The sequence below is a fragment of the Tigriopus californicus genome, chromosome 7 (genome assembly GCF_007210705.1).
Source record: "Tigriopus californicus strain San Diego chromosome 7, Tcal_SD_v2.1, whole genome shotgun sequence".
NCBI classification, from domain to species: Eukaryota; Metazoa; Arthropoda; class Copepoda; order Harpacticoida; family Harpacticidae; genus Tigriopus; species Tigriopus californicus.
Window position 1 is genome coordinate 7,170,871 of NC_081446.1, and position 13,365 is coordinate 7,184,235.

At 44.4% G+C, this 13,365-nt stretch overlaps 1 protein-coding gene across 2 annotated transcripts in view; it reads left to right on the plus strand.

Moving 5' to 3' along the window:
• Positions 1-13,365, plus strand: part of LOC131882890 (uncharacterized) — a 57,333-nt gene that overhangs the window by 3,463 nt on the left and 40,505 nt on the right. The window contains exon 2 of one of the 2 annotated variants that reach the window (XM_059230172.1): positions 8,222-8,457. In XM_059230172.1, the coding sequence (XP_059086155.1) occupies positions 8,361-8,457 (97 nt within the window). In that variant the 5' untranslated portion in view covers positions 8,222-8,360. Of the gene's footprint in view, positions 1-8,099; positions 8,458-13,365 lie in introns of those variants that run through there. The other variant, XM_059230175.1, reaches the window with a different exon arrangement.

The window sequence follows — 13,365 nt, forward strand, 5'->3', positions numbered from 1 at the left end:
AGTCGAGACCACTGATTTGTTATCGGATGTCAAACACCGTTCGAAATTCGTGGCTAGCGATTTCCACAACAGCTGGATGGAAAAATGGAGCTCTGNAGTATGCCCCGATGAAACACACCAGGGCCCAGGAAGGGGGAAGGAGGACTTCGCTTACATTCTTTGTACGTACCTACGTACGTACACCATCCCCCCCAAAGGAACGAACTCTTTTCCAATGCAGTTTATGGATGCCCAACGTTCCCTTGAAATGGACCATGGGTCATTCGTACTCCCTGATAATTAGTTCATGAAAAGAAAAAAAAATCTGACTTTTTGGGTCAGAAATGAACGTGAGGACCTGATTAACTAAGGTTTGCTAAATGGGAAACGTGACTAGAAACGACGTTTAAGGCCCAACCACAAGGAGGAGGCTGAGAGACTGTGTCATAGCTTTTCAAGTTCTTTCAGGCACCTTTTTTACGTATTTCTTCATTCCTTCATTTTCATCCTCTTCTCTTTTCCACTTTTAATGCAACAGTAAACTTGGTACAATTTCCCCCTTTTTTCGAAACTTCAGAGCCCGTGAAACAGGAATGCATGCATGGCTTTTCTGCCTTCCTGGGGCTTCCACTGTCGATGTCGTGCACCACTCACTACCACTATCTTTCTACGCCCTTCTCCGTAATGTTAGGAAACACTTGGTACATTCATTCACTGTTGCTGTTGTTGTATAACAAGAAATAGTAGAAGTAGAAGTAGTAGTAGTAGTGGTAGTAGTAGTGGTAGTAGAAGTAGTCCGTAGAACCATGGCAGAACCACGAGTTCAAGCGGAGAATGTGAGTGTGTGTGCCGAGAAGAGACTTTATGACTTCAAAGATTGGAGCATGCAACAACCACACTCATTTCGTGCTTGGTGCGGGTTGACTCTTTTCTGAACTCTCGACTGGCCTGACACATTAAACCCAAAAACACTTGACGTAAAACGAATACCATACCAGTTCGTTCATCATCCCTCTTCTTCTGCAAAGGTTAGATCTTTGCGCGGAGGAACTAATTCCCTCCCATCTCTGGCCAAATGTGGAACTCTCACTCTGGTCGAGCGAAAAGATAATGGAAACCGGTGGTGCTTCGCGTGTTTGCTTTGGGTTTGTTTTTGGGTTTTGTTATGGAGTGTTGTGGCTAATAGAAGTGCGACTTTTTCTCTTAGCCTTTTTTTCTGTCCCTTAGTCGTGTTTCGTTTCCTCACCTCTTGTGTGAAACGGCCACTCCAACGGAAGAGCCCACAGTCCGAGACAGGGTTTAGAGCCAAACACGAGACATGTTCCAAGTTCCGGCAATTTGAGCGGGTACATGGATGATGGGTGTTTTCGGGGGAAGGGGAGGAGGCAGGAAGCAGGAAGCGAGAAGCCCTATGGGATGGCACCGTGAGCACTCTGGGGCTATGCTGAAGCTGGATTCCGGTTCGGAGTAACTGAATTCGTAGAAAGGTTGTTGTGCCAAGGAAACGGACTCGCACATGTGTTTTGCGACAGCTCCTTTTGAGGGTGTGCCAAGAAATCGGGGATCCAGAGAATTACGGAAACAAATAGCTAACTGAGCTGAGAAAGAGCGCACAAAAAATACAAGCAAAAATCAGAACCAGAACATGTTACGTTGATAGGTACGTACTACATGTATACAAAGTGTATTTGGGTCTCACTGCATGTACTGTATGTTGTACTTGTAGAGCTTAAAGAGTAGTAGGGTAACTGGCATTGCCTTGGAATCATACCACCGCTTAAACATGATGAAAGGAATCAATTACGTTTTAGGAGATCATATCATGTTGCTTTGTGTTTTTGGGGGAACTCGATCGAACCATTTCTATCAGATTTGGATGTCCCACCTGCTGTAATATTGTTTTGACAGCAAACACTACGTCAGTAAGCTGCGGTAATAAAACAATCCTTTTGACCCCAGGTCACAAATTCAACCTGTCAGTTTGCAGATTGCAAATCTTACTCTAGCGGAAAGTGAGATCTGGGCTTTGCCGCACACCAAATCTCCTGTTTTTTTTGCCTTCTGAGGCCAAAAAGAAAAAAAGAAGAAAAATAGCAGCTTTGCCTCTTGACCCTTTGTCAAAAAGAAGGAAGAAAAATGAAGCATCCAAATCAAGATCGATAGTAAATGTTTACCCAACGGGATCACTCCCGCCGCCCTTATCCCTCTCACGACCACCACGAAATTCCAAACGTTTGTTCTTACTCGACGAAAGTCCCACTAACACCAACTAAGAACTGCTTTGATGAAGGATCAAATGTGGCACCAGGTTTACAGACACCCATATTCCATTCAGCCATCCCTCCAGCCCCTCTTTCATTCTAAATATATGTCACTCCGTCTTGAATCAGCGCATTAGGCATTGCTAGGCTGACAAGCATGCACAGACATGTGTGTATGCATGCATGCATGCATGTGGTGGCCGAGTCAAAATCTTGCTTGATTGACGCTCCTTGTGGGTTTGGTACGACGGGATCAGAGAGGCGTGAGATGACGACGAAAATGGTGGTTTAAAAATAATGCATTCTCCCACTTCCGAAGGACACTCAGACCCTTCCAATCCCAATGATTGAATGGGGCCAGCCGTCCCAAGTGAAGCAAATCATCGCCTTTAGAATGTGCTGTATGGAGCTGGAAGGAATCTAGTAAAGTGAAAGGAAGCACAATAGTAATCGTGTTTCTTGATCAGCCACTCAATCCTGATTTACTCTCCCCTGCTCAAAGGTCGTGCTCGGCCAGTCGTGAGCCCCGGCCGACCACTGAATCTTCACATTGAAAGACTGACAGGACAAGGATTCTTGAGCATTCGGAATCATCATTAAGTGCAGACAAAACAGAGCACCCAATCTCATTTCCTGGCTGTCATCAGATATAACCTTGAGTGAAGAGGCCCCCGCCGAGGCCTGGCCAGCCTATCGAGTTGAGCTCCAATCGGGCCAGACGTGATTTGTCACCGCGTTGGAAGCACCATTACAGCATGGCTACAGATTTTTCTGCAAGACTCTGGATGTCTCTGCGTACGTGTTGAGTGTGGGTGGAGCTTGGGGTGTTAGTTAGAGAATAACATCCTGGCTGGCCATTGTGGGATCTCTCCTGTGTTCATACATGTGGTGGACGTATGGCCCGGGCCCGGCTCAAGGCTCATTGAGGTTGCAATAAGCTTGGTGGTAAAGCATTTCATTGAAGGCGAGGGGGAAAATAGAAGGAAAACCCGAGTAGAACAATTTGCTTTGGCTTTGTGTCCCAAAGTCGAGGAAAAAGCATCCAAAACAATAAACTAAGAGGCTTTCCTCATTTCCGGACCCAAACAGTGTGCGCTGCTGGTTCGTTGGTTCTTTCGTTTGGGGGAACGCGTCTATTTTGTTCCCGTTGGCCAAAAGACGATTGGGAGACTGTTGGCGCAGTTTGCTCTCTTGGCCTTCATTTTCTGTCCTTTGGTTGTGTGTGGATGTGGGGCTGGTGGCTTTGCTGCGCGTGCTATGATTTCACGTTCGTACTTCGTACTACACATAGTGGTTTAGAGTACATACACTCGCCAGATTTAGTCCGGAGAGGAAGGAAGCCGACCTCATAGCGCCATCAGTAAAGAACCACTCCTAACGCTCAGGGCACACCGAGTAGCGATGCAAAATGGTTCAAGGGAACCAAACGTCTGTATGTATTTCTGAGACCGGCGCTGTTTCGAAAATGGAGGCCATTATGCAGGCCACTGGAATAGACAGACGTTTTATCAGCGTGTTAGTGGTGGTGCCAGCGAGGTTTGAATGCTTCTAATTCTCCTTCCATGCCCCCTGTGAATTGTATATGGTCGTTGTTGGCTCTCCAGCCACCCCTGGCTTGGTCGTGTCATCTACATACTATGCCATGCAGGATGTGCAGGATGTTTGAGTCGTACTTACGTTTGACAATATTGAGCTCGGACCTCTCTTGAGCCAATTGCTGACTGTCGAATTGGCAGCCGGGAAGTTCGAGCTCAACAACTCGCAAAAGATCCACCACCGTCCATGATCCATGATGGGGTCCCACGAACGGACTGTTGGTGGTGGTTGCTCGTGGGCGGCAAATAATGGGAGTGCCTCATCATGTGTGGGAGAAGCAAGACGATGACTGGAGTTCTGTCCCAAGGCTTCAAGATTGTCCAATCAAGCAAATGTGGTTCTCAATGAAGAGGCAGTCGTTCCTCCTTGTGGTCCTCCAAGACTGAGAGTGTTCTGCTCCATCTTGATCGATTCCTACCAAACCGGCATTTTCCCACCCAAAGGCTTCGGGAAAGCAATGGAAATGCAACTCTTTTACTTAGAAATCGCTCAACTTCTTGTCTATTAACGAAGATTGAACCACCGAGCCAGAAATTCGTTCAGCGTGATCAATCGGCGACATTTTGAGGGTGAGAGACTGCTCTCGACTTTCGCACAAGAGGTAGGTACGTACGTAGGGTAGTAGATTTCATCGATTTCATGTGTTCGGATTAATGGGATAGAGTTCCTCCCTTTTTCCTGTCTTTTCTCCTTTTCTCGTTTTTATTGGCCCTTTTTCTTCTTCTTCTTCTTCGTCGTCGTCGTCGTCGATTTCGTCGTCGTGGTCGTGGTCGTCGTCCTGTTCCCCGTATTCCCCCTCAGTACTCGAAAAGGCTCGAAAAGGCTCCATGGGTCTCCATGAGGCTCGAAGGCATCTATCCAGTTACGGACGGACGTAGTGTGCGTATGTGCGACATACTAACTAGTATGAAGCAGGGGCAAATTCTCGTACTCGTTCGGACATTCTGTACCGAACACTCCGAAACGAACGACTGCCCCTCGTTGGAACCAACCTTCAAAGCGTAGTAACCTCGTGGTCCGAAGTGAGCACCATTCCACTAACTTATTCCATTCTTCCACTACGAGTCCCCCAAACCTTTCTCCACGTCCCAAGCCCATCCATTCTGGGATAACGGTAAGGACGTTAGTTTCCATTGGTCAAGATCATCCACAGCAAATTCCACCCTCCACTATGGGGCCTCATGAATTGGTGATCAAATTTAGAATGGGAATTAGGCCACAAAGGAGAGGGACGATGTTACCACTAACCTCTCAAGGCCCTCGCAAGATGAAGTGTATAACGGAACAACGTAGAGCGAAACGATGTACAATACATGTACATCCATTTTTAGGGACGGAAATATTGTAGTACATGGATTTAACCAACACGTGGTAGATGATGGAACTGATGTTGCACCGTATGTACATGGAGATAAGGAATGGGAAAAGTACGCGAGACCATCGACAACGGGAAATGATGGGTTGGACAAAAACTAATGGAAGCGCTTCCTTGTATAAGCTAGCCAATCCAAACCAAAAAACTCCCAACCAATATGAAGAGCAAAACGACCGACCGACAGAAGTATTGTGCCTAACCCAAAGCAGTATTGTGACTGCGGCCAGTCTTGGCTTGCGCATGCGGACATTCAAATTTCTAGTCGTCATGATGTTTACCTTCAACACCTCTTCATCACTTGCTAACTGACTTGTTAATCGTGTCTACGTACTGTAGCGATGAGTAAAGAGCGATTGATCTCAAAGATGATAGGCCAGCTTCCTCTATCGTGCTTTCATTTTTGAATCGTTGAAATTGAAATTAAAGTTTCGGTGAAAAGGAAATGTGGTTTGTGTTTCGTAGCTCATAGCACTAGATATGTTGGTTTGTCGGGCTGCTTGCTCTTTGTTTGGAGCGTCAATCAAGATGTTGGTGAAGAGGCAGTTTGTTGGATTGTGTGGGGTTTCTCGAAATTGTTTCGCAAATACGGGAACGGAAGTTGGCTGCCGTTTATTGGCTTCAAGAAAACTTTCTTAATCCAATAGCAACCGTAACTCCCTAAGTCCCATGAAAAGAATCGAAACTTCTTTATTCTACCCTTCAATTCCCCTTTTTTCTTTTCACTCACTGACTTGTCCATTTTAATGAAAAGACTTCAACTTTGACATCCATTAGATTGATGGATGACCATCATTAATCATTCTATGTTATTACTCATAGCCTGTCTTTCAGTGCTGAACATGGTTTGAAACGATGGAGGTTGAAATTTCGACAAAATGCAAACAGTCAGGCAAAAGTGATGAATTTTTTTTTGATCTCGTAAATATTATAAAAAAATAGGCGGAGAATATTGAAATGAGCCGCAAGCTAAATATTGGTTTGACGTTTCTGATTCAATGGAGGATTTGTTCGGGTCCATTTTGATACTAAATAAGTTAGGCACATAGTATCAAAAGGTATTTATTTCAAAGGATCTATTTCCCAGGCAACACTTTGGTGAAGTGATGTTATTCTGCCGCCGTCGTTGTTATCGCTGTTACTGCTGCTAGTTTTATCTCTGGATCATTGCCACTGGCGTACTTTTCCTTGATTGACTATTGCCAATCTCAATGGATCCAATTGGGACCATGCTTGATGATCAAGAGAGAAAGAAATGAGGGGAATATGTGACGAAGGAAGGAAGAAAAAAATAGAGAGAGGCAAATACAGTGCGCTAGCACGGAAGCAAGCAAGCAAGAGATGAGTACCACATCATCCAGAACAAGAGCCTCCTTCTGTATTGCCCGAGAACCGTCCTCCCGCTCAAAAGCTGCCTCATCAATATCACGATTTCTTTGCGCAATTTACATGCATACGTCTTGGACGAAGGGTGCAAAGTGGAGAGCAAGGCAGGTTCATCAATCACGTCACAAACTTATGAATGAATGATCATCATCACCATCATCATCATCATCATCATAGCAACGACGAATATGTCGTCGAGGGAAAGGACTATGGCTTAACGCCCTAACGAAACAAAGATCTCCATTGCAATTGAATTAAAAAGGTCGATTTATAGGGTCATTTGCAATGCCAAAATATCTCATATCTTGGCATCGGGTTTGGATGTGCTTGAAATTGCACTCGAATAGGGGAGTAAGCGTGCGTAGAGTATGACTGCTTAGACCCAATACCTTGTGTGAGCCCAGTGTGAAACCATTCCCTGTATGTTGTGTTGTTTTTGTGCTTGCCCTGCACTTCCGTTACAACTAAGAGTGCACTTCGGAACAATTGTCGTTGTTGTGACATATTGCAGGACGATGATGTGTTGCTAGATTTAGAGACCGCCAAGCAATCGTGTGTCAGATGGTCTCTGTCAAAAGTCAAAATCGCCGATCACAAACGGACCCTAAGAGCAACTCCTTGTCACACACGTCTGCACCAGCTCTACATGTTCAGGCCAATTGGAACAGTATTGCAGGAGAGAAGAAAGGCAGGGCTTAAGCGTTTTTATTGCCAAGATCGAACACTCGGGACACTTGTTTACTGGAACATCAATCCTCTGATGCCTTCTTGTTACTTTAAAACAACCTATATTAAATGCCCTCCTAGTTCCTCGTTCTACAAATATTGATATTATTGAGGTTAGTTCCCTCCCATGCTACTTAAATCATACATGCCCTTCGTGCTTTTCCATGAAGATGAATTGCAATCATCATGGCCACAAAATAGCCAGGAATGAAATAAATCAGGATGAATTAGTTCAAAGAAAGGCAGGTTGGGAAATTTGCTCCTGAAGCAGAATGAAACTCAGAGTTCTTGCTCTTCCTTTTTTCACTCTTTGTTCCTCATGCCAAAGTTCCAATGCCAATCCACCGATAAATTTAACCTCCAACCTTCATTTCAACATACATACATTCACCCATTTATTGGATAGACAGACAAGAGAAGGCTGTTTACTGGTGGGCCAGGCTCGACACAACCTTGATTGCCCTAAGGGCCTTCCCGACAAATGACGACGCTACCGTTGCTGTTGTTGTTGCTGCTGTTGTTGTTGCCTTAAAGCAGACCTACTTTGCCGGTACTACATGTGGTAATAAATGTGCCCGGTCCTTGTATTGGAGAAAATAATCGAAGAAAGGACATGATCAATGGATATCAAAATGGTCCCAAATCGAAGCAAAATCAGAGAAATCCGATAACACATGACGTCGTTTATATTCAATGTGGAAATGGCCTTGAATATTGAAAGACTATTGGATCCAGGGCTATTTCAAACCCAAATGCGAAATTCATTCTGATGGTTCTATATAGTTTGTTATTATTCAAGGATCAAAAGTTCTTTCCCGAGGGGATAACAAAACAGAATATTTAGTATGCTCAGAGTACACGGTACACTTCATAATGGTAATAATCCTTTTCTCTATTTCAGAACAACAATGGCTTTGTATGGATTGACCGACATTTGGGGTTGTTCGGCGGACTGGATGCTTGTTTAAATAACCTGGCTTGTCCTCGGGCAAATTCCGTTGTCGCTCCATGGGAGATTAGCCTGGAGAGCGAAAGAAACTATGGCGTTGATTGCCAAGTGGTGGAACTCTTTATGGCTTTGGGCATGCATTGTTGTTGGGCCTACGAGAAGCTGGGCCGCTGTGGACAACGATAACGGTGAGCTGTTTTCCATATTCAACCAATAACAACTAGTTCAAACAAAGCTAGGTTTGGCCATGTTTCGAAAAGAAATTCAATGGTTCAACAGCTTTGAGGGAAAAAGAGAGACCAAAAACGAGTGATGATTTCTCAGTGACAACTGGTGAGGTCCCTAATTGAAACAAACTCGAGTTGTGTAGAGTTTCAAGAAGTTGATGATGAAATGATTTCGAATTCCACTTGAAATGCCCACCGCGAACCAACCAACTGAAATGTGCAGAAGGCGCCAGTCATACAACATCGACGTAAACTCGTTGTTTGTTGCTGCTGCTTCTACTGCTACTCCTAGTGTGAGCTGAGAATGGATGCAGGAGTAGGGTAGCTGTTGCTTGTTCTCAAGGTAGAGATTCAACCAACAAACTCGAGGGAACCGCCATCAAGTTCCTTTCTTCCCAAATGGCTCAACCCAAGTTCGGGCCCTTCACTCAGTGAAAGTTTCCATTGGATGGAGGAAATGAGTTACCAATTACCATAAACTTATTGGTTGGAACCATGCAAATCAAGATGAGTCGGACCAAAAGTGGGCGTGCTAGCACTATTTGTGGAAATCAATTTCAAACTCTTTCATGATCAACTCTCAAATATAAATATGTTATCTTCTAGATATCATAATCTGCCAGATTGGCTTACATTTCGTTCGTTTTCATTGTATTCCTCCCTGGTTTGCATGTTTCCGCCCCAAAACACCTTTCACTTTAGATAAAGGCCAAGATGAAAATATTTACGGTTGATACAAGACATCGACTTTGATTCTATGCAGGATTGTTAGCTACCGTCCAAGATGATGATGATGATGATGATGATGACGACGATGCTGGTGCTATGTGAGTCCTTGATCACATTGGGAGGATGCTAAGTAAATCCCCATTTGATGAAAAGGCGACCAACCAGCACTTAGTGGAAACTGGCGCACGTTCTCTTTATCTACCGACCGTACGTATTGTATGCGTGTGTGTGTTCGGTATAAGGGTCTCTTGACCATGATGGCCTTTGAGGGGGCGACGGTAATACCTCAGGGATGAATGTTTTCCATGTTCTTCCCATACTACATACGTAGAAGCCCAGTTCATCCATCCCTTCGTGCATACTGTACACTATTTACGGACTGCGCTCAAGACAATGCTAGATTCATTCAAGCAGGATTGATGTGACAGTGTGTGTGTGTGAGTGTATATGTGTGTGTATGTGTGTGTGTGCGTGTGTGTGTGTGCGTGTGTTTGTGTATTGAGCGTCCAATGGTATGTGGAAAGGACGGAGGAAGGAAGAACAGTCAGCGAACAGATAGTCAATCGGGGGAATACGGCGATGTCTCTCACGTTAAGGGTGACCTTCGGTGGTCGCCAAAAGTGAAAGGCCACAAGGACCGAGGGAAGAATGAGTATTACTGACGGACGTTGAGCCCAGCCAGCAAAACACTTTCATTTACTTGTCCCAATAGAGATTTAGGTGGAAGCCAAAAAAGACTCTAAATGTCATTATCGCGATGAGAACGACCAAGGGCGACGAACAAGTGAAAGAGAACGAAACAAAGACGGACAGAAAAATAGAAAGGAAGAAAAGAAGAAAGAAAACGAAAATCATCAAGGCCAAAGGAATGTTTCTTCTTCTTCTATATATGCCATTTGTTTCAAGCCTCAAGTCATTGACAAAGTGGGACTGGTCTGTGCCAACTGATTAATGACTAGTCTTCGAATTGACAGCCAAGGGGTTTATTGTCGTAGTTTTTGCTCACTCGGGGACCCATTGTCAAAAATGTTTGTGCGTGGGCATGAGAGTGTGGAAATCCACTCATTCGGAGAGAAGGCGCGATCCGCCAAACCAAATTGGGAAGTGGTGGGTGCTCTGAGTCGATTTAACTAAGTTCTGTACGTCTGCGAACATGTTAATACACATGTAGTGCAGTAATTTGAAGAAAGTCATGAAACCAGACCCCTCTGGCAAATGCGGCCGTCAGTACTCCAAATCAGGATCTACATTGGTGCATTTACACTCGTTTTTAACGGACTGGGTAGTACCTATCTGTCCACTATGAATCAATGGCTTCCTAGAAGCATGATGAAGCATCACCGAGTCTATCGATTGTATAAAATAGAGAGAGTTAGTAAGCATGCTAACAGTCTTTTTACCGCCTTTTTGTTTGTTGACATAAAACCAGCCAAACACTCATTGGCTTCCTCACTTGGCCATGTACTCGTGTTACGATGTGCCCGACAAATTTCTTCAGCTTGTTTCGAAAGATTCCTTAGCTGAGATGGTCGCCAATTGTAGCTTAATTCCAATGTGGAACAGTCCATTTTAAGAGCAAGTCGTTCCAGCCTGGTCTCTTCTGAGTTAGTTTGTTTGCTACCACACATTAATGTGCACCTTGAGAGACAGGCAAGAAGATGCAAAGCCAAAGTTTTAAATGGCTTCATCTACCGAAACGGTCATCCGGGGAGTTTCTCCGTGGAGTTTCTCCGTCACATACTCCTAGTGTCACAGTCGGTTGAGACTGCGTTGTACATAAAATACTGCGAATGGCGGCAGGACCTAAGGCTAGGTTTGGTCCACTGGCCAAATTGAGGGACAGTTTAGCTCGTATTTATTTTTCTCAAGCTTTTGAGGGCTCGGGTTGGTTTAGGATTCCGTGTTTCGACGGATGAATTGAAACGAATTTTGGTCACCCTTCCATTCAGGCGCTAGTTTTCTCTTGAGTACATAAGTTGAGCTTGTGCCAAGGACAAGGATGGAAACATCAGAGGATGAAAAGTCTCGAGCTTTCTTTCTTTCTCTGTCACCTCGCATTAACACGTCAAGGTTAAAATACATTAGACCTTCTAATTATTCAGACAAATGTTGACGCTCTAACTTTTCAATTGAATATTCATTGATTCACCTCGTTCGGGCTGTTTTTGGATTATGGTCAAAAGATTGTAATGCGTGCGTGTGTGTGCGTGTAGTTTTACTTTAAGGAAGCTTGTCCTAACCATTGTTGAAAAAATGAATGCCCACGCGCTCTTTTCGAATGACGCTTGAACATATCAATAACTCCATCCTTCGTCGCACATGCATAAGGAAAGTGCAAGTCATTTCTTTCACATCATTCCTTATCAGTTCTGGTACTCAAGATTGCAGTCCTGAATCTGCAAGGGGTTCTTCAATTGGGAAGCAAAATACTCGTACATAGCTATCAAAATTTCTCATCGGGACAGATGTAGTAGGGGATTTTAACCAGTGATCTCTTTGGTGTCACTGAACCCATCCCTGCGAAAACTTCCACACAACATTCAAAGCGAGCTTCAAAGAAATGGAAAAGCTAGTAATGCTGAACTCGTACCAAATACGTGATATGACAGTTTTGAAGTCTTGCAATTTTCTTTCTTTACTTCAAGTCAAGTCTCGATAACCTATTGAAATTCGTCATTATGTTTCACATGAGAGTGAATGAATAGCAATAAGTAGCCGCCTAAGCATTTCCTGGTAGATTGCAGGGAATTGATGGAACTTCTTCTCGAGTGTCTTCCTGCTTCGAGTATGTCGGATAAGTACTAAGTTTGTAAGGTAGGGAGCCGAGAGAGCCGTTGAAAAATGCCCGTTTTAAACTCGGAATACTCTTGGGTCTGCTTGGCTCGTTATTGTGGGGAAAAAGTTTGTCACCCTTCATTTTTAGGGAACATGAAAAAAGCCGAAAGTTTCAACCAGAACGGTGAGCGAACATGAAATCATGAACCTTATGAAGTTGGGCTTTGATCTGAAATGAAATGACGGGACCGACTTGAAGACGGCGCTCGCCCCATAGCCTCATACATACAGTATATTCAGTCAGTCAGTCAGTCAGTCAGTAATGTCGGTCCAGTTGTCGGGGAATCCGAGAGGGACAGCCAGGTCTGTACCGCTAGATAGTTCTTCAGAATAAGATTTGGAATAAATTTTCTACAAGACTCCAAAGAGATTCTTTCTATCCCTGGCTTTTGAGACCTGGAACTGAATCGATGCATTTAAATCAATTAATTAAAATTGCTGGTACAGGATGAGAGAAATATTGTGAGGTTGTTGCAACTTGTACATACATATAAATGTGGAGACGGTAAAGAGCCCCTAATTGGGAATGGTGGGTTGTTACCTTGGGAATGTGAAACAAGTGTCGAGCTCGAAGATATGTCACTAAAAGTCTCGAAAGTTTGGGCAGTGGGCGGGAATGCGTATTTTCAAGTGAAGTCCAACTAGCTCTGGCTGGAAAAAGACTTGAGGACTTGAGACACTTTTTTTCCAGGGTACCATGGCGCCTCTCAGATGTCTTAGAAAGCGAGAGAAGGAGGACAGGCCTCGGGTCTCGCTGCTTGTGAGTCGTGTCCGACTCGGCCATAAAAGAAATTAAGTGGGAATTAACTCTTGTGCCAAAATAATGGTTTCACCCGCTTGGCGAAAGAACTGGAAAGGCCAAGTTACGTAGAGTACAAGGAATAATGGTCGGCAGAGAATAAATATCCATCCTGTCTCTATTGAAATGGGAGCCGGTGAGAAAGACTGGATAAACTTGGAATGTTGTGCGGGGTTGCTTGCTTGCACTTGTTAGCAACCCATCTTCACGGGGGCCTCTCTGAACTCTTTGCAAGAAGTCGTTTGACCTACCCACGGCACAAAGGGAGACCCACACTCTGTATATGGAATCGAAATGGAACGATTGACGTCCTTGGTGATGGTAAGCCAGCCTTGGAGGAGTATCCCCCCCCCCCTGAGAAAAGATCCGAATAAAGATGAATTTTGAATTTCCTGTCGAATTGCCGCAACTGGCTCGCCAAAGCAGATCATGATATCGTTTTGATATGTAACCACCGAATGATTGATTGCACCGATTTTCTTGAGTCGTCCGTCGTTCAAGGTCAA